At 43.9% G+C, this 20898-nt stretch overlaps 2 protein-coding genes across 7 annotated transcripts; one reads left to right on the forward strand and one right to left on the reverse strand.

Moving 5' to 3' along the window:
- Positions 1 to 528: 528 nt before the first annotated feature.
- bicra (BRD4 interacting chromatin remodeling complex associated protein) lies at positions 529 to 13451 on the reverse strand. Of its 6 annotated transcripts, none has more exons than XM_051397541.1 (15): positions 13388 to 13451; positions 11301 to 11346; positions 11155 to 11200; positions 10115 to 10180; positions 7787 to 9865; positions 7411 to 7599; positions 5412 to 6014; positions 5044 to 5230; positions 4855 to 4952; positions 4546 to 4680; positions 4406 to 4455; positions 4172 to 4320; positions 3990 to 4084; positions 3789 to 3891; positions 529 to 3686 (listed from the first exon to the last, which is right to left on the reverse strand). In XM_051397541.1, the coding sequence occupies exons 2-15, from the start codon at positions 11339 to 11341 to the stop codon at positions 1798 to 1800; spliced, it is 5730 nt and encodes a 1909-aa protein (XP_051253501.1). In that variant the 5' UTR covers positions 11342 to 11346; positions 13388 to 13451; the 3' UTR covers positions 529 to 1797. The 6 variants fall into 6 exon arrangements, with proteins under 6 accessions (XP_051253501.1, XP_051253499.1, XP_051253500.1 ...); XM_051397539.1 differs by having other exon boundaries at positions 3789 to 3894; XM_051397540.1 differs by lacking the exon at positions 13388 to 13451 and adding an exon at positions 12376 to 12870 and having other exon boundaries at positions 3789 to 3894.
- A 2093-nt stretch (positions 13452 to 15544) lies between these two features.
- On the forward strand, positions 15545 to 20803 carry napab (N-ethylmaleimide-sensitive factor attachment protein, alpha b). Its single transcript, XM_051397560.1, has 11 exons — positions 15545 to 15773; positions 16783 to 16862; positions 16976 to 17092; positions 17358 to 17404; positions 17518 to 17595; positions 17717 to 17772; positions 17884 to 17968; positions 18056 to 18160; positions 18248 to 18316; positions 18745 to 18795; positions 19533 to 20803. The coding sequence occupies exons 1-11, from the start codon at positions 15676 to 15678 to the stop codon at positions 19632 to 19634; spliced, it is 888 nt and encodes a 295-aa protein (XP_051253520.1). The 5' UTR covers positions 15545 to 15675; the 3' UTR covers positions 19635 to 20803.
- The last annotated feature ends 95 nt before the right edge of the window (positions 20804 to 20898 follow it).

Raw genomic sequence — 20898 nt, forward strand, 5'->3', positions numbered from 1 at the left:
CAGCGTTGTGGTCAGAGGGCGTGGACCTGGAGGAGGAGGAGGAGGAGGAGGAGGAGGGGGTTGTGAATAAATAATTTGGGTGGAGTCATTTTTTTTTGAACATGACATAACTTCAGAGTGTCCTTATACATATTTTGAATGATAAACACAACCTCATGCTGCACCCTCCCAGCTGCAACCTCTAACACCTCCATGCTTTTCATTGTTTTTTTCCCCTTTCTACTGAACTTACTGTAACATGTCATACGTTTACAGATGTGAGTTTTTTCCCTCATCAGTGTAAACTCTCTTGCTCCTCCCAAACTCTGAACTCTTCAGGCCATGAAGGACACAAACCAGCTTTACTTTTCCACTTCCATGCACCACCTGCTGGCTGTCTGATAGGGAACACACCCCACCACCGCCACCGCAACCTCCTCCTAACTCTCATACAGTACTCATTGGTCATCATTAGTCATCGAATCTACCCTGAAGACCAAGAATGGGAGTTTAAAAAAAACTGGACAAATAACTAGAGGACCTGCAATGTTTCATAAAAGAAGCAAGGTTTAATTTACAGTTTTACTAAATGTACATTTCTTTTTAAAAAGTGTCATTATACACAATAAATACAATACAAAATTAATCTGTAATACTATACTTCAAATTCTCTTACGGTCTTTTTGTACATTATTATTGTTCCTTTTTTTCCATTTCAATGCTTGTGCTGCGTTTGTGTTTGAATTGTCCATCAGGCTTTAAAAAGACACAAAAAACACACGGGGGAGGCAGGGATACAGTGGTAGAAAGATAAACAGACAGACTGAGAACACAGAAAATCAACAGTTAAAACTGGCCTGCCCTCTGCTGACTGAAATGCATAAAGTCCTAACCTAGCATTATAAGCAACCAGGGGGCAGGCGTGTGTGTGGAGGTGTGGTCGAAAAAGAAGAACCTGGAAATCATTATAAAGAAGAAAAAGAACTGAATTTCCTTACAACACTTCATCTACGCGTCCAAGGGCAGTCAAAATTTAAACAACTTCATCATTTTTGTAAAGGATTTTCTTAAAATGCAGTGTAACTGAGCCTTCAGGTTTATGTAATGTCTGGAGAAAGGTATTTCTGATAAAGAGGTGGACTACATGTGCTGTTTGTCTGTTGGGCAGCATTATGTTGATGACAATAGAATCAAATTTGGTTGGTAAAGGAAGACACTGTATGTATTGTGATGTTTTACAGTATGAACCTGGTTGTATTCGCTTCTGCCTTTTAGCTGCAGGTAGCCAAGTCAAAGAAAGTTGTTGACTTCTGAGCTGTTTAAAATCAGCTGCCCGATGCTCATTGGGACACCGTGTAATCCAGGAGATGAACCGTTGTGGATAGAGACTGGTGCTCAGGCCACATGAAAGGAATGTATGAATACTGAATGAGAAAAAAAAAAAAACAAAAAAAAAGAGAGATCACAATTGAAAAAAGAAGAAAGAAATAGAGAACAACAGCCTCTGACAATTTCATCTTGTTACTCGAGCTGGGCTGAGAGAACACATAAAAAACACCAGGCATCTTCAAGTCTGCAATTCTCAAAGACACGTTTTACCTTTGACCACACTCTCACATATTCAACCACAGGTCTACCTCAGGCTGTAAATGACAAAGAAATGTCTGGACAATTCAAATGGACAAACAAAGCCAACACAGCTTGGCAGAGTAGTACAGTGATACTGTTTTCACAGTGCCCCCCCCTCCCCCCCTTCTCCTGCCTCCAAATCTGTCTCTTAGTTCCCCCTTGTCAGTCCAGCCTGGGGCTGAGGGGCTGTTATCTGCTTTGAGTCTGGGGCACCAGGCTGCCATTGTGGCCACGGCCACCGACCTGAGGGTGCTGGGCCAAGGAGGAGGATGAGGAAGCAGAGGAGGAGGGTGGGACTGAGGGTCTGTGGGATGAGGCTGCCGAGCCCCCTGGGCGCTGGCTTTGGTGTTGGTGGGACCTGCTGTTGCCCCCTTTAATGTGGTGCCCGCGGGCAGAGGGTTCCTGTTGCAGGTTTAGGATGCTGTCGATGGCGCACTGCAGGTGCTCGTTCAGAGAGTCGTCCGGGGGGCTGCCGCTGGAGAAGCTGGCGTTATCCATGTCAGGGGAGTCTGACTTGCAGCGTTTGGCAGGAAGCAAAGAGTCTCGTGTGAAGGAAGACTCCGGAGAGGGTGGCCCAGGGGCATGCTGGTCCATTCTGAATGTCCCACTTGCCCTATGTCTATTTTTTCCACTCACCCTCTTGTATTTACTTACATCTGTCTCTTGGTCTGTATGCTCCTCCCCTCTCTCCTTTGCCCCTTCCCTGTCGAGGAGCTGTGGGAGATGATGGTGTTGTGTGGTTTTGATGCCACGGTTAAACACCTCATCCATTTCGTCCAGCCCCTGCATTGCACTCCCTAAACAGCCCGTTTCGTGGCTCGACTCTGTGTGAGTGTGTGAGGCCTCCCTGCCTCTTTTCTCCACCTTCACACTGGCTATCACTGTCCGCTCTGAGGGAGGAGATGAGGCCTCGTGCCTGGGGGGTGATGGTGTGGGTCTGGGGTATGATAAACTCTCATCTCCTCCCCCTGGGACACCAGGTCTGACCCGGGGACTAATGTTTTCCCGGTAGGTTTTCCGAAGGGGGAGACGGCAGGTTGTCTGTGAGGGAGCGGCAGTGGAGGCAGAATTGTGTTTGACCCCACCGACATCGTGGTGATCCAATGTCCCATTCATTTGAGTGGAGGAGGAGGACGAGGACGAGGACGACGACCAACAATGAGAGGAGGTAGAGGAAGATGGAACTGCATTGGGGGGAACATTACCTCTCAGTGGTGGGTTACACTGAGTGGTTGCTATGGTGACTGATGAGGCAGAAGAAGCAGTACATACAGGAGACTGAGTTCTGATGACTGTAGTAGGAGGAGTTGATAAAGGGTGGGACTTTGGGTGCGGTACAGCAGCTTCGAACTGAGGCTGAGTCTGAGGCTGGGATATGGACTGGCTGCTCTGCTGAGGTTGAGGTGTGTGCACTGGGTCTAAGGCAGTGTTGTGGACCACCTTACTGAACCCCGTCTGATCCTGCTTGATCTTAAGCTTCAAGCCAATTCTACTACGAGCCTCGTAGGTCTTCATAGGCGGTTTGCTGGTTCTCTGTGGGAGAGCATCGTCGTCATCAGTCGCTTGGGAGTTGAAGGACGAAGAGGAGAAAGAGGATGATCCTGCTGGAGCACGACTGAACGAGGCACTCTGGCTGGTGGGTTTGGCCACTAGCCTGCCTGCTGCAGCTGGAGGTGGGGCACAGCTGCTCGACCAGGACACAGAAGCTCCGCCTCCACCCTGCTTTATTACTAGTTTGGTAGGGGGGAAAAGGGTGGCAGAAGGGGTGGCAGAAGGTGCTGGAGCTGGAGCTGGAATTGGAGCTGGGGATGGGGATGGGGATGGGGCTAGGGCTGGGGCTGGAGCTGGGGCTGGAGCTGGAGCTGGAGCTGGAGCTGGAGCTTGGGTGGGTGCAGCAGGAGGGACCGGTGCAATGTTTGGAAGAGGCGCTGGGGCAGACACTGCAGGAGCAGGAGCAGGAGCAGGAGCAGGGACAGCAGCAGCTACACCTTCACTCACTGAGGTGGGCTCAGCAGAAGAGGATTTCTGTTGGGATGAAACTACACTCTCCAACATTCGTGCGTTTGCCACAAACTCCTCTGCAAAGAAATAAATACAGTTATTATTAGACACTAGCATAGACCTAAATTATATCAACACAACTACAACCCTATGTATGGCCAAAGAAAGTGATAGGGTACCTGGTCTCTCCTTGGCCAAAACCCTGTCCTGATTTAACGCAATCTTCTCCTCCTGAATGAACATCCGGTCAATCATCACCATCTCTGCTGAGGGGCCTAGTCTCTGCTCGGGTTCAAACACCAAAATCCATCAGTTCAAAATCAATTCAGGACAAAGAAGACAAGAAGACATATAGTGAGAATGCTGATTTATAAACTTACTTTGGACTCAGCAAAGAGCAGGTAGCGATATTTATCCAACATGGCCTGGGTCCTTTTCAGCAGATGGCAGGAGACCTTCTCAAATTCATCATCCACTGTGCACAAGACAATCAAGACGTTAATGACGGCAAAAACGGCATGAAACTGTATTTTGGCCGCGCTAGAGGCTATGGAGGTGTTACCTTTCTGATAGTCTTGAGAAGAGTTGGCAGTTCCCTGGTAGAGATGGTAAGGCAGCAGTCTGTGCAGCGTGTCCTCAAAAGAGTGGAAAGGAGCACTGTAGTTTGGGTGAAGCACTGAACCCTGCTGTTTCCTCAGCTGTTCCAGCATCCTGCAGTGTGTATAAAGAAATACTATTTTAGAAAATGCATTATGAGACAGTTACAATAAGCCGTTAAAATTCACCCAGTACACACCTGGCTTCTTTGCTGGGCTCTGCACTGAAAGGCATCTTCATTGTTGTTGTCTGTGATGTGAACAAACAGGGGATTAATCCTTCAGACTGAAGCTTAAATATTAACGACGGACCACACTTAAATGCACTGACACTCTTTACCTGAGTTTGTACTGGAGCTGGGGGCTGTGGAGCAGGCATTTGAGTCAGACTAGTTCCCAACACCTGTATCTGCATCCCAGCTTTCCCTAGAGTCATCCCTCCAACTGAGCTGATCACCCCTGGCTTTGGCTGAACCTATGGGGGACATAATGAAGGTTAGACACTGACAAAATACATGAAAGGAACACATTTTAACATCACTTTTAAATTCAGCATGTAATGGTGGGGAAATGTAGAAAACAGCCAGCAAACAATACACAATACCACCATTTGCGTCCTAGGAGGAATTGGCTTTGGGGTGTCACCTACCTGTGCAGGCTGGGTAAGGCTGGCAGGAGTGACAGTCTGATTCACCATTGCTCCAGCTGGCCCTTGGGCTCCTGAGAATATCTGTAAGTCACTTGATGCTAAAACAAGACGAAACAAATCATTAGAAAGGGAAATAGTTCAAGGTGCGTTCAGGATCCTGCCATTTTGCATCATTAGTGGTAAACTGACCTGTAGCAGGAGTTTTGACGAGCACTGATGTCGGCTGCAGCACTGAGGGAAGCTGAGCAGGCGTACCAGTGCTGGCTGATGATGCAAGAACCACTTTATCAACAGGCACATCTTGCTGGGAGCTCAACTGACTGGTGGCTTGAGGCTGAGCAGGCTGCTTGACCTGCAGAAGGATGTTCTGCTGGACCTGAAAACACAACAGGAGAGTTTTTCTTACACATTTGGTTTCCTAACTCATATTTTGTAACAGTGGGAGGGTGAAACAGTTGCATGTGTCAAAGTCAAGTCATACTACAAGATTTTAACTTGCAAATAATGTTAAGTGAAGTCTTTTTTTAAGAGAAGATTGTGGTGAACTGGGACAATACCTGGTGCAGCTTATCCAGCAGCTGTTTCTGCTGAGGTGAGGGCTGGGTGATGCCCGACAGGGTCTGAATTTGCGCGCCTATTAATTGCAGGTGGTGCTGCTTCTCTGCTGTCAGGCCCTGGATGGGAACCTGGGCTTTGACGACAACAGTGGCAGAAGTGCTGACAGGAGGAGCAGTAAACTGGTGCTGTGCAGGTGGTGCAGAGGGAGGCTTGGGTGACTGTGACATAGGAGGCATATCTTGTTGATAAGGGGAAGGCTGAGAGGCTGGCCGCGACTGAGGCTGAAGCTGTACTTGAATGTGTGCCTGCTGGGGCTGTGTCTGCCCTTGTTGAGCTGGCTGTGGGGACTCTGCAATTTGGTTATGGACAATAAAGAGCGAAGGATGAGATGAGGGTGTCAATGAGCGAGCGGGAGTTTGAGACTGAGGCTGAGAGGGAGGATGCGACTGCTGTTGATGGTGTGGTGACTGGATCAGAGTGAGAGGAGACTGGGAAGGCTGGGGGCGGTCTGCCACTTGTGGCACTGTGTTATGAGTGGTCAAGACTGGTGAAGGGGACATGCCCTGGATCTTCAGGGGCTGCTTATGTCCACCGGAGGGTACCTGAAGAAGTAGAATCACAATACACCGATATACTTATTTGATTCAAGAAAGCAAACAATATTTTAACACTGGAGGAAATCAGAACATCAAGCACAAAAACAACACGCACTGAAAGTTCTGCATGCACACACAATAAAGTAAATTTGATTCTAGAATAAAAAGGTTCAAGATTTGACACTAGATACAAAACAGGGCTGGGCGATAGGGCTACATCATATCTCTTTGACATCAATATATACTATGATATGGCAAATGTAAGCATGATTAATGTAAAATACTGACAATTATGTTAAATATTAATGATATAATTTCCACTGTTACGAATTGCATTAGACAAAACTCTTCACACATCAACCTCGATAACTTATTTGGTTGGGGTTTAATCACGCTTTGCTTATTCATTTGCACAACAGTAAAAAATTATAACATAAGATCAGATCAGCTGTGAATTATCGCCCAGCCCCAAATACAAAACTTCACAAACAACACGTAAACAATACGAGACGCAAAGTGTTAGACTTTACAATCTAGTAGTTGCCGAAGTAAAAGTAGTAGAAGCCCACTGATTTTTTTTTTCTAGCGTTTGAGGAAGATTAGACATAAAAAAGGGAGCAATGATCATTTGGCGAGCCAAAAAGAAAAACAGTTCACAAAAGCAAGAAGTCAAGATCTGCGGGGGCCTGTGATGGTGAAGTAGAAGGTGATCTGAAGACTTCAGGGACTGGGGTCAGGGGAGCATGTAATTATCAATTGGGGTCATTACAACGGTCAGACTACGGGTTACAAGGGGTAGTGGCACTGTAAGCACATAAGAGTCTAAATGAGAGGTGAGAGGTTGAGAGGTGTGGGTTGATTGATCAGTTATTGGTCAGTAATGCGGCGGATGAAGGTGAGTTGACAGGATTTGATTGAGTGTTAGTAAAGAGGTGAACAAGTTGCACTTGGCATCTTGGTAGCTCCGGTATTAAGCATGAGCATGGTTTTTGTATTGTTACAAAATGCATACATTATAATGGATGAAAAACAGACCAAATTAGTTCAACAATTAGCTTAACTTAGGAAGTAACTGGCACTTGATTGCCAGTTCCACATTCAATAGAGGTGCATACAGCTAAATGTTAACATATCGCAGTGGATGACATACAATACGTATGGACAACTGGAATGATCATGCCTTTACATATAACAAAGCAATGTAAGAAAACATACAGAAGCTGCAAGCGAATGAGTAATTTTCGAGCTTAGGAATTACATAGCAACTGTGAAAGGCATGGAAGCAATGCCTTATGCAGAGGAGAAGTAAAGAGCAGTGATGGGGAAAGGTAAGATACCCTAACATTGTGGCGGCAGCAGCAGCAACAAGTGGGAGGGGCTTGACATAAAGGGGCATTTCTACCTGCTTTACCACTGCTGTCATGTGGGAGGGGCCAGGGGAAGGACTGTGGGCCTGACCCACCCAAGAGTCAGTTAATTGGCTGTCATGGACAGCGGGGGCCGGAGCAGTGATGCTGTTGCTGCTGACGATTACAGACGCTGGTACGCCCACAGAGGGGGTTGACTCATTCTCTGTTTGGTGGTGCTGCTCCTGATAGGAGTATATTTATCATTTCAGGACGAGGGAGGGAAGGAGGAAGGGGATTGGAGGGAAGGGGGAGTAAAATAGTAAACCAAAGAGGTCAGACCAAGATATCACTCCGTGCATGTTATTCATTTCTTAAGACAATGTTAACTGTACACATTCAAAGGAAACATGCAAAGACTGGAACACTGACCTGTTGTAGGAACATCTGCAGAGACTCCTGGCTCAGGATCATACTGGAGCCCTGGTTGGTGAACAGTAACCTCCCTGGACTGTGCTGGGCCTGAGAGGGGACCAGCCCCACTGCTGTGACAGAGGAGGTGGACACAGACATGGACGGAGAAGAGGAAGGTACTGTGATAGCCGTGGACACAGCGGAAGCCGACTGCATGGCGAGGATAGAAGATTGTGGTACATGCTGCTGAGTAGGATGAGCAGCCTGGTCTGTGGAGCTACCCAGCACAGTAACACACTCTCCAGGCTGGCCTTGAGCCATGGTTGCTGCTCCTGTGCTGCTGGGGACTCCACCTGGCTGAGGTTGTAGGGCTGGCTGAAGGCTGACTGCGGGGCTCAACCCCTCCACCTGACTAAGCATGGTCAGGGAGTTCTGAATTGGCATGCCCTGTATGACTGTCTGGGCATGACCTGAGACAGTGTGGGTCTGTGTCTGGTTTTGACTCTGAGCCAATGTGACAGGCATTTGAAAGAGGGTGGGTGTGCCCATCTGGCCAGGCTGGAGCTGAATGGGTCCGGAGAGGATGTGGGCAGCCCCAGGGTGGCCCTGTGAAGTCAACACCTGACTTAAGTTGATGTTCTGGTTTGCAGTTAAAATCTGGTTTGCAATGAGCTGTCCACCAGGACCCTGACTAGTGATGATGTGGCCCCCAGGGTGCTGGGTCAGGATCTGCCCACCTGCCTGTAGCTGTGGCAGGAGAAACTGGTGGTTCTGACCTTGCAGAACTGTCTGAGAGGGAATAACGATGCTGCCGGATTGGTTTAACAAGTGTACACTGAGGGGCTTGCCAGATGGTTGTGCTGCTTGTTGTTTGAAAAGGGTTTGTTGAAACTGAGGGCCTTGTGTTGTGGCTTGAGTACTCAGGACAACGTTAGAGCCTGGCTTTCCTGTCAGGAAGGCTACATTCTGAGCAGTAGAAACTGGAATTTGCTGCAGCCCTAGAGCCTTGTGGGCATCATTTTGCAGGGGTTGGGGTGCTGGCTGTGGCTGCTGCTGTTGTTGTTGCTGTTTGAAGAGTTTCGGTTGGATGGCTCCCCCCTGAGGGGGTTTAGGCTGAATGGGTGTTGGTGTGCGCTGGATGATCACGTTCTGCATGATTTGGCCTTGAGTTTGTGTCTGGGGTCCAATTCCTGAACTTAGAGGGGTACTGCCAAAGCCCACAAGCCCAGCAGGAGCAGTCATTGTACCGCCACTGCTGCTGTTTGTGCTGCTGACACAAACAGCCGGTCCATTTAAAGCTGGAGATCCCAAAGTGGCTTTGTTACCTTGGATCAGAAGTCCACCCCCTGAGCCTCCAAGTCCCGCCTGAGAACCAGCACCTGATACCTCTGGCCCAGACTGGTGCAGCTGGTAACCACCCATGGCTTTAGCCAGGATTGGCTGCCCAGACTGATTGATAGTCATGACTGTAGGCTGACCCACAACCTGAATCTGTCCGATACCCAAATGTCCAGACTGACTCCCGTTAGGAAGAGCTTGGAGACTTGAAATGGGTTGAAGTGTCACATTTCCCAGGCCCACAGGCTGCATAAATGGCTGAACACTAATTGCCTTGTTCATGACCTGGGGTTGGAGTTGAAGGCCCTGCTGAGCAAGCACTGACCCGAGCATGTCGGCTGTGGCATTGGGAGGAGTAGCAGTGGTGCTCGGGGCAGACCCAGGGAAAATTGCTGCCGCTCCCCCAACACCAACACCTATGCCTACACCAACAGCAGTGCCTCCAGCCCCAGACAGGCTGGCATCAGGTAGTGTCTGAACCACCTGCGTAAGGCCTGGAATTCCAAAGGAGCCCAGGTCCAGCTCAGCCTCTGCCTCCTGTAGGCTTTGCTCTGTGATGTTGGCTTCAGCCAAGCTCTGCTGCAGGATGTCACATGGCTCGTGATTTGTCCCAATGCCATTGCTCCCACCTTCACCACCTGGGGATCCTCCCAAGATGTCCTCATCCTCCAGGAAGTCCAGGTCAACACTGACTCTAGGCAGGCCTGTCGGCTCATTGGCCGACAGCTGGACTGTAGGCTGGACCTCCGGAACATGGCCCTTAAAAGGTAAGAGGAAAGAAGTGAAATCAGGTGCTGGAGGAATTTTGATGACCAGGTGTGATGGCGAGAAGTGTAACTGAGTTAACACAGAAATGCAGACATGAAAACCCCACAAATTCACTTGTCACATCGCGGCAAATCAAAGCTTGTAAAGTGTAGATATGTTAGTGGAAAGGGGGTATTTGGAGATGCATGCTACACAGATGGAAAGAAAAAAGAAGGAAGAGGATTGGGGGATTTTACTCACCCCGGTGGTAGAGAAGAACGAGCTGGAGGGGTCACTCGAACCATCCAAAAGGTCGTCAGTGTCCAACTACAGACACACCCACCCAGGATAGGACAGACAGAAACCAAAGGCACCCAAACCAGCAGGCAAAACCCACCAGGACAGAGAAACATACAGACCATCAAACAGAGGAGGAGGGCAAGGAAAGGACAGAACATAGTCCAGAGAGTCCAGATTGTAAAGAACCAGTGAAAAGATAAGCGATAGGGTTGGGCGATTGGACTAATCCACCGCCGGTCATTTTTTGTGTGTGATTTTTGTCATTTAATGTTTCTAACTTAGTGGTCTGTCTCAGAAGAACGAGTGAGAACGGCTGCTCAACAACAGACTCTCGTTCAGCGGCGCAGTACATACCCACTGACCGACGAACGAGTGAGAGGAAGGAACAGCGTAGAGCCAGAATATTTTCACATTAAACTCAGTGAATTAAGAGTTAATTTCGACCAAAACAGAGTTGGTGAATGTCGGAACAGTGGAAATATTAACCAATTAACGGTTTTTGGGTTGGTTTTTTATATGTGTTTGAATATGAAGTGTGTTTTACGATACTCTCAGATCAGTAAGAGAGAAACTTGAATTCAGAAGGTGTATGGTTGTACTGATGGTGGCCAGAAAAATATCGCCCAACCCTAACAAGCAGTAGAGGGGCAAAGTGATAGGAATAACACAGAGTTGGGAAGCGTTAGTATTAGCGTTTCTCATTTTGTGAATTAGCCTAATAAAAAGGGAAGGCAAGGTGAAACCATAAATAGTGCAATCAAAAAGCAAAGACGACCATTAGGCAGAGGAAGCAGTAAAATAAAAACAAAATAAATGAAAGCAGTGAGGGACGAGGGTTTCAGAGTGCATCAACGTGTAATCTGAAGTAATTTAACTACATGAGTCTCGCGAATCCCCGACTTAATAACGCACATAAAGACTCCTCGCTGCATCCCATGTTTCTAACTAAAAACCACGAGCCGAACACGTCTTCTTTCACTTCTATTTCCCGTCATACTCACATGGGTCTCAGATCCATGAAGAAAGTCATTGAGAGCTTCTGGGTCACTGCGGGACGAAAACAATGTGATTCACAAGAGTACGAGACGAAGCTCAAAAGAAGAAGGATGAACAGTTTGTTGAATGTAAGACGGACTTAAAGACTTACCAAATTACATCTAGAAGGCACCTGCCGTCTTCATCATCCATGACAACTGTTAAAGACGAAAAAGGGTTTCAAAGTCCACTCACGTTTCGTTTTATTATCAAAACAAAGGGCCCTTTCTGCAAACTAACTATGCCTACACAGTTACATTTTTATTATTATAACACCATATTGTATCATGTCCTCGCTTTATATTGTTATTTTGTGGTACAGTGAGGTTTGAGTGATGATTTATAATCGTATTTTGACAGTGTGAAGAACAATTACAAAAGCTAAAAAGAGCCTCCGTGTGGTTATTCATGATTAACAATCATTTTATAGCCAAAAAAAAAATAAAATGACATTTGTTGAATTCATTCAGCAAAGCTCTGCACAATCTCACGATCACACTATTTGAGCATTAATGGTCCTTAGAGGAAATAAAGCTCTTTCTGTTGCTGCGGTGATGCTGTACAAAAAAATAAACATCCCAAACTTACTCTAGACTTTACAACATATCACACGAGAGTAAGTTATGTTCAAAATAACTTTTAATTAAGGTTGTTAATCTCTCTTAGATAGTATACGGTTGGTTAAGTGCAGCATGAAGCCTTAAACCTGCTTCAAACTGATTTTAGCTTTCATTATAAAATCACTTTAATCACTAATTGTCCGACCGCAGACCAAATATAGAAACATGAAGTACATTTGCTGAGCTACAAGTCTAGATTTGTTTGCTGAAAACCGTATTTTTTTTTTTTTTTTTTTTAAATCTCACAAATCAAATTATGACTGATGACTCAAAACATTACATCACATATTGCTGTCTGACATCTCTGAGGCTTGCTGGGGTTTTTTTTTCTCTTTCATATAGTGAGAATAAAGCAAACAGAGGGATTTATTAAAAGGCTGCAGGACTTCAACCACTACATCAACAATTATAATAAAGTTCTACAGCTCCCAAATAAAGTTTACACTCTTAAACCACATTAAAAAACACCACCTTATAAAAACACGCCGTGGTTTCATCTTATGTAATTAAAGCCTTTTAAGAAACTCGTCTAGAGGTCAAACAGCACATATATGTCTGCTTACACACCGAGAATCAGCGGATGGCAACACACAACAAACTGAAAACGCGCGGTTTTCACGCAGCCTGGAAAGATTATCCAGTGCGGGGCTCCTCAAGTCTCCTCCACTTGTGCGTTAACACAAACAAAACAACAACAACAACAACAACAAAAAAATGTCCACTCAAGAGAGATTGTTTATCCGCGGTTATGAAAGGAGGGGGCACGTATCCCCCTCAGTTGCCGCTCTACAAAGGCAGCGGATCGTAGCCATTACTCGGTCAGACCAGAACCAGTGCGCAGGATATGAATGGAGACACTGCAAGCGGCTTGCTACATGCTAGCTGGTGTTTTACAGAAAGCTTTTGCATGCATAGTTTCTCGATCGGTTGCAGCGCACAGCGTTTACCTGCAACGCGACTCACTTAACACCCTAATCTCATAAAACGTCTGATTTCAAACCCCGGCTTTTCGCCTCTTGCTTCCAGCATTTTGATGCATCTGGGTTGAATTTCGTTAGCACACCCCCCCCTCCTCCCTCCTCCCTCCCCCCTCCTCCTCCTCCCCCTTTAGCCAGCTAGCCTGCTTAGCCAAAAACCAGCTATCAACAATATTCAGACGTACAGCTAGCTTGAGCCTTTGACATTCAAAACAAACCACCGAGTGGCACAAATTTAACCCCCCCACGGCACGGCGGCCCCCTCGATTCAACCGAGACGACGCGGAAACGTGTGTTTGTGAAGTGTAAACGCAGTTGCGTAGCGAGCTATCTATCTCTCCTTGCAAGCAAAATATGAGTTAATGTTGGAATACTCTTGGATGAAGCGGAGAGAGAGAGAGAGGGGGGGGTGGTTGGTATGCTTGGGAATTTTAAGGTGGGAAAAAAAAAAAGACTATGTGTTTTGCCGGGTCGTGCTGCAAGTGGGGGCGTCTCGACCGCCGTAGCTGTGCAGGTAGCGGGTCGCTGCACTGCGCGAATATCGCAGCTTTGTTACAGTTTTACGGATTAATGGAGAAAATGCTACAATGTAACAAACTCACCCGAGACGATAGAGGTGCAGGCAGCGCGGGGTCTCCAGGACGGCCTCGCACGGGCTGCTGTACAGGACCCGACTACAGGCAGGAAACAGGAGACTTTTGTTTTCGCCTGATTGAAATCTGTGTTTCGTGTGTGTGTGTGTGTGGTAGTTTATTTTTACTTTATTTTTGTTTTTGTTAAAAAAAAAAAGATTTGATACAAAATTGCTTTTTTTTCTCTTTTTTTTTAAAAATAGATTTGAACGAAGTGAAGTGTGAGATAAAAAATAAATAACTAACAATACTCAGTAAGTAATGAATGTCTGATATGGTTGGTGACCAACTGGGTGTCTGGAGTGTCCCTTAAAATAATACATTTATCATCAGAGAGGCGTGCACACAAATGTTTCTGACCAGCACTGTTAATTGAATTGTTTGTGTTTTTGTGAAACTATGGAGGACTGAAAGTGCCACAATTAAATAAATAAATACACCATTAAATAATTACTTAAATGTGTCATTAATTAATTAAAATTGGAATGAAATACATGAATGTGATATTAAATGTGTCATTAATTAATTCAAATACCGATTCATTTAATGTAAAATACATATATCATTATTTCACTATTTACATTTACATTTCATGGTCCTGCGTTGCAGTGCTTCATGAATTACTTTCAGTCCTGCATATGAAACCTCCTCACAGTTTGGGACATGGGAAGTTTGGGGACTTTACTCATATGACTCTACCTCCCTATTGGCTGTGAAGCTCATCGCAACGCTTACAATCATCCGAGAACTAACAGTCTGCAGTTTGTCTGACAGAAACCACTGCTGCGAGTAAAACTGGGAACAAGCTGGTCAGATATATCACAGCGGGAACGTTTTAGACATTATGACTTGTGTAAGATTGTGTATACGACAATAGTGTCATGTTTTGGGAATGCTTTGCTGATCAGCAGAACTGTGTTGTTGTAAAGTTCCTCTTTTTAGGCATGAGAGGACCACTAAACCACTAGAAGGTGACTTTATTTCACATTTCATACAGCCTAAATATTATGTAATGTGAGTGTCGCTGCATGGAGGAGCAAAACCAACGAATTACATAAGACTGAAATATTGTTATTGTCGTTTAAAAAGTGCCACAGCTGACAAAAAGGGTTTATTAAAATCACAAAATATCCTTAAACGTCAAGCAAGTGCTTTGTAGTCATCTCAGTTCTGCTCAGCTGCAGGCATATGGCAGGACTTAAGAAATAGAGATCAGTAAAAGTAAGTCAAAAAGTTTGTGTTATGAATCCCTGAACAGGCTGCAGGGAAAATATTGGTGTATAATAAATGAATAAACTCTTTCTTTACCCTGTTTACATGGCAGCAGTGCTTGCTGCATGCAGACTAAACTCCTAAAGATTAATTACAGCAGAGTTAATTAGCATCCTGAGAGGAGAAAAAAAAATATTTAAAATTATTTAAATAATCATTATGATATGTAGGCTGTAAGCTTAATAGGATAACTTGAATAATATACACAGCAAGAAGGTTTTTTTGGTGTGAAAGTTCTTCTCTTACTGCCCAAAGACATTAAGTGTAAATGTGGGAAGTCTGTCTCAATGTTTTAGCTCTGTGACTGACTGGTGATTGGTCAGCTGGGATCGGCTCTAGCACACCAGAACCTTTCAAAGGATAATCAAATAATAACTAATGGATGTATGTATGTGGGTCTGATGTTCATTAGAGGGAATGTTTTTGTGTTTGTAGTAAGGAATTTGTGCAATGCTTAAATTAGTTAGATAACCAAGTAAAAGAGTCAGCTATAAGACCAACATTATTCTGTATGGGCCATTAATTTATCATAATTTATTATAATTTATCTTATTATATCATAATAAGATAACCATGAGATGCCTTCACGTGTTGTCAGAAATATTACCATTATGTGGTGTCGAAGAGATAAATAACACAACTGAGATGTTGTTTGACAGTCTATTAAAATCTTTAGTGTTTATAAATGTAATTATGATTCTAACAACACTAAAATGACATCCTCACGTTATGTTTTTTTTTTTTTTAATCCCCCGACTGAGAACAACCGGGACCACTATCGGAGCGGAAGGAAGCTGGAATTGACCTAGCGCACTTGAACGCAGCAGCAGGTCGTTCAACTGCTCCCGTGTCACGTGACGTAGGTGACGGTTACTCGCGGCCGGTGACGTGACAAGACGAGCCCCGAAGCTGCTAGCGCTGGTTAGCACGTCTGTCGACTACCGACGCGGTTTCCCCTCGAAATCACCGACACAGTGACGCCGAAAATGGACAACAGCGGGAAAGAAAAGGAAGCGATGGCTCTCATCGCCGAGGCTGAAAAGAAAATGAAGTCGTCGACGTCGTTCTTCGGAGCGCTGTTTGGGTGAGCTAAAGCTAAAGCTAAAAGGGCCACCTAACCGGAAGGTGGCGGAATTAAAAAAAAACACGTCCTTTTTTTTTTTTTTTGTTTTGTTTTAATAATAAACGCCACTGTAACACGTTTGCGTTGTTGTCATTAATGCTCCTAGGAGAGTTGTTTAACGTTGTTGTGTTGTTGGTTTTCGTTCAGCTCACTGCGGAGCACAGCTGCGAGTCATTAAATATAAAATAAAAGCTATAAAACAACATTAAATGAGGGCTCAGCTGCACAACCTCCCCCCCGCTTCTGTATCAGGATGGCTTTTATATTAAATCAGGGTGCTAATGAGTGTGACATTAAATGAGCGTTAATGTGTTTGCAGCTACAGCGCCACCCACCGGAGGCTCTTTGTAAGGGTTCACTGTGTGTGTTTTTTGGGTTGTCACATGTCCACCACATTTGTTTACACTGACAGTGAGGTAGGAGTGTGTCACCTGCATCAGAGTGAGTAAGTTGAGCCACCAAAAACACAGCTGAGCACCAAATAGCAATCCACAACTGGCTTTGAAGATTAGTGTGAGTTTTCTATTTGAGTCACAACGTCAAACTAACTTGAAAAAAACACCCACGAAATGTCAAATATTAGTAGGAATTAGTGTCAGAGTGGGTTTAGTAAAGCTTAGAGATGCAAGGGTTTATATAATTGGATCTTATTTAAAACAAAACACTAATAACTACTTTGATTTGATAATCATTCAGTTTGAAAACACAAAAACAATGTGTTTGTCATAATACGAATCCTCTGAAATGAAGTAAACAATTACATTGAATTATTACCCAGCCCAGTTTGGTGTCATTATTTTGCACAATAATTGCAATTGGGAGTTAAATTATATAACTTTTTGAAACTTTAGCTGAGTGAACAGCATGTGGCATGCCCCGAAATATCCTTATATTATGAGTATCTAGTTTTTAATTTCAAAGTATAATGGCACATGTGAGTCTCTAACCAAACACGTGTGCTGTCACACAGGGGTTCCTCCAAGACGGAAGAGGCCTGTGACATGTATGTGAGGGCAGCCAACATGTACAAAATGGCCAAAAACTGGTGTGGTAAGAATGATTATTACAGGTTGAATGAACAAGCGTAAAGATTCCCTTTTCTCCTTGTTTAGGGTCTGTTAAAATGTTCAGTCCTCTTAACGTGAAACATGTCTTTGTTTCAGCTGCGGGGAACGCGTTCTCCCAAGCCGCTCGCCTTCACCTTCAGATGCAGAGCAAACACGATGCGGCGACTAACTTCATAGATGCTGGAAATGCTTTCAAAAAAGCCGATCCACAAGGTAATCATTACTCATTACCACCTGTGGCTGCTGAAGTTCCCATTTTACAAGCTGCTCTGCCAGTTCGAGTGGAGCATGTACGCAAAGCCAGTGTCATTTAATGTCAGATAAAGAGCTGTAACAGCAAGTTAAACAGGACCATTGTTAAATGGACTTTCGTCTTCTGAATCTTTTCTAACTTTGTCCTTTTTATTGACGTGAATTCACTGAATAATTGCAATAATGTGGTCTTGTCGTGTTAAGATATTATCATTTATCTCAACAGAGGCCATAAACTGCCTAAACCGAGCTATTGAGATTTACACCGATATGGTGAGTCTATGAACAGGAAACTCTACTTAAATGAATTTGAAAAAGCCTTTTTATGTTTAGCATCTCCCAAAACTTCCTGTTGATCTCTTCTCTTTTTGTTTTTTCGGTTTTAGGGACGCTTCACCATCGCAGCGAAACACCACATCAGCATTGCTGAAATATATGAGACAGAGCTGGTGGACATCGACAAGGTTAGATCAAATATTTGTTTAAAGTTTATTGTTTTATGTATTAATTCCAGGGCTTTTAATTTAATTGTGTTAAACTGTCAAATAATCTCTTGTTAACTGTGCTGTTCAATTTCCGTTCCAGGCAATTGCTCATTATGAACAGGCAGCAGATTATTACAAAGGTGAAGAATCCACCAGGTGACTATTTTAAATGAGCAATGTTTTTATTTTACGTCCAAGTTACGTGGTGATCTTTGACCTCTCTGTGAATGCGTGTGGACTGAGAAGCTTCTCGATTTTCCTTTGCAGTTCAGCAAATAAGTGCCTTCTGAAAGTAGCAACCTATGCAGCTCAGCTGGAGCAGTATCCAAAGGCGATTGAGATCTATGAACAGGTGTGATGCACTACCTTTTATCTCAACATGTTATCAGTTGCTTCGGGGGCTGTAGTAACAAAACAAACATGAATTTTTTGATTTCAGGTTGGAACCCATGCAATGGACAGTACGCTCCTGAAATACAGTGCCAAAGATCACTTCTTCAAGGCAGCGCTGTGTCACTTCTGTGTAGACATGCTGAATGCAAAAGTAAGGCCCATAAACACAGAACTTGTCTCCATGTACAGAAAGTGTAACACAGGCCTTTGTCCTAATGTTCATCTGCTTGTCTCCCAGCTTGCTGTGCAGAAGTACGAAGAAATGTTTCCGGCCTTTTCAGACTCTCGAGAATGCAAGCTGGTGAAGGTAGGTTGTGTTATTTTGGCTCTAAAATCCTCACACAAAAACACTGAATGATCCTCTAGACGTAGACGCTGATGGAAAGCTGAGATATTTGCTTCCTTCTGCCGTCTGTGTTTGACCTTGCATTAACATCTACATGCTGGAAATCAAAAACAAAAGTTGGATTGTAATTAGCCTTATGTAAAATGTTTCCCAACATCAACCCCCCCCAGCATCATATAACAAAAGCACCAGTCAGCTTAGTACAGTTAAGGCCTGTTTCCAGCAATTCTGGTTGGAGTAAGAAAGCCGTGCAGTTGTTTAAAAGCTATGGGAGTAATAATTGATTCTGCAATGCCTTCAGGCATGCATGTTTATAGCTTGTTGTCTTCTTTAACCTCCCTGTGTGTATTTTTGTGTTGAGCAGCCTCTTTCTTTCTTTCTCTAACCAGAAACTTCTAGATGCGTGTGAAGAACAGAACGTGGATGCCTATACCGACTCGGTGAGTGGACAGTTATCTGTCAGCAGAATGTCGGCATGTAGCCGACTCTGAGCGGTTTATCTGCAGCAGTAAGTTTAGTTATCAGTGTTGTACGGTGGGCCACTGATGGTACTGTTACCTCATAGGAAAGCCTTCCTCAGTGTTCAAGTACAGCAAGAAAGCATAATATTCTGAACATTTTCAATTACTAGCATCATACTGAACAAAAAAAGTTTCTATACATTTTTATATCATCGTCGTTGTTCGCTGCCAAACAACATATGAAGGCCTGAAACCTGCTCTCTTCTTATCAATGGATTGTATAATAGTTTTAAGGCAAACAAAATACATTTAATTGTATATTATGGTTTAAATTTATATAAAACAACTAGAAAAAATGACATGTATGAATAATAATCTTCCAAGTTATATTTTTTGACTTAATGTCGTGAGGAGGGGAATGGTCTATAGGCTTTAGTGTCCGACAGGGTGACTACAAAATGAATACCTTTGATGTGTTGGGAAGAATAAAAGCAAAGGATAAGGAAATATAAGTCTTGATAAATACATAAAGACATTCTTTGTATCCCATTTGAATCAGAATTTCTATTTCTTGACACAAACTGTTCAAGTCAACAAGCTGCTGTGTGTTTAAAACCCACTGAATATTCAAATATTGTTTTGTTCTATTCATTTTATATGTGGTAATAAAAATGTGACCCCAGTCCGATCTGACCTTTTTACTACTTATTAATCAGGTGAAGGAGTTTGACACCATTTCACGGTTGGACCAGTGGCTCACTACCATGCTTCTCCGCATCAAGAAAACCATACAGGACGAGGAGAGCGACCTTCGCTGACTTCCTTTCCCGCTTCCCCTCATCAAGCCCTCAACAACCGACTTGCATCCTTCTTTTTGCCTTGAGCCTCTCACTTCCATAGAAGCAATCTTAACCTTTTTGACCATTAGACCTTATATTCCTGCACAGATACTGTGTTTTCTTTCCTACCATCTGCAGTATTGTTTCTTGCCTTTTTTAATCTGCTCCTCTCCAAAAATAATTATGGTCTTTATAGGTATGAACACTATTTTCCTGAGTGCACACTGCACATAGTATGTTAGTTGTATATTGTTATGATACAGGTATTGGTCCAGTATTAGTTGAAATATTCATAAAGGGCCCCAATACCAAATATTCATACCAGCACACTTATATATACAAAGGTTTTATTTTTCTTCTTATAAAATGGATGAGAGGACGCCAATTTACTAACATCTATAAAATCTATTTTCCAGGATGTGCTTCAAATAAACGTAAACTGACCAAAATGTCAGTACAGACCGAAGCACTCGCGTAGATTTTTGGTACTTTTGAGTGCTCGAGTATACTGTCGGTCACATCAGGGCACCTCTAATTAAACAGCACATCATCTCAGCTGCGGAGCTCCTCTCCAAGCAGAGAGGCCAAGAGTTTCTGAGGTTTTTCAACGGCAAAATACCCCCTCTGCCTTACACTGCGAAGTTCTCAGGATGTGAACTGCTACATTTGATGGGGATAAAAAAAAAAAAAAAAAAAATCATACTTTTAGAAGCATTATCAAATTAATTTGCTAATTGTTTTTGTCATTTCCATTTAAAGTGCTTTTATTCCACAATAAGAAGGTGAAAGAAGCCCATCACCTTTATAAACAATTGCATGGTTTAAGGATGAGAAAACTAGAGCAGCAGTTTTCCACTGTATAGGAGTTATTTCTCAACTGTTTTTTTTTTTTTTTTTTTTGGTGATTGTCAGATTTTTGTTGTTTTTCTGTCATAAATAACCAGGCTGGAGAAAAAAAAGTGCATTTTTAAAAAAAAGAATAAAATAAATAACGCCTGCAGGAGATGCAATACATGGAAGAAAAAAAAAGGAGCTTTATTGATCTAAACACTGTGCTCATGTACCCTCCTAATAATGTCTTAAAGAATTTGTATATCATTGATGTTTCCTGTCAAACATTTGAATAAACCTGTCTCAGACGCACAGCATCCTGGGCGTGGCCTCCTCCTGCCTGCTCTGCTGTGTGAAGTGATCAGCTGACCCCCTATGTACAGACTGTCACTGAATGAGCTCACATCGGCTG

The sequence above is a fragment of the Dicentrarchus labrax genome, unplaced genomic scaffold, assembly GCF_905237075.1.
Source record: "Dicentrarchus labrax unplaced genomic scaffold, dlabrax2021, whole genome shotgun sequence".
NCBI classification, from domain to species: Eukaryota; Metazoa; Chordata; class Actinopteri; family Moronidae; genus Dicentrarchus; species Dicentrarchus labrax.

Excerpts from the sequence above, each read along its gene's own strand:
- napab (XM_051397560.1), top strand. The coding sequence starts at position 15,676 with ATGGACAACAGCGGGAAAGAAAAGGAAGCGATGGCTCTCATCGCCGAG. Across the intron at positions 17,596-17,716 it reads AGCTGGTGGACATCGACAAG|GCAATTGCTCATTATGAACA; the intron begins GTTAGATCAAAT and ends TTTCCGTTCCAG. Across the intron at positions 18,317-18,744 it reads GAGAATGCAAGCTGGTGAAG|AAACTTCTAGATGCGTGTGA; the intron begins GTAGGTTGTGTT and ends TTCTCTAACCAG.
- bicra (XM_051397539.1), bottom strand. The coding sequence starts at position 11,341 with ATGGATGATGAAGACGGCAGGTGCCTTCTAGATGTAATTTG. Across the intron at positions 3,895-3,989 it reads TGCTCTTTGCTGAGTCCAAA|CAGAGACTAGGCCCCTCAGC; the intron begins GTAAGTTTATAA and ends TTTGAACCCGAG. Across the intron at positions 3,687-3,788 it reads TTTGGCCAAGGAGAGACCAG|AGGAGTTTGTGGCAAACGCA; the intron begins GTACCCTATCAC and ends ATTTCTTTGCAG.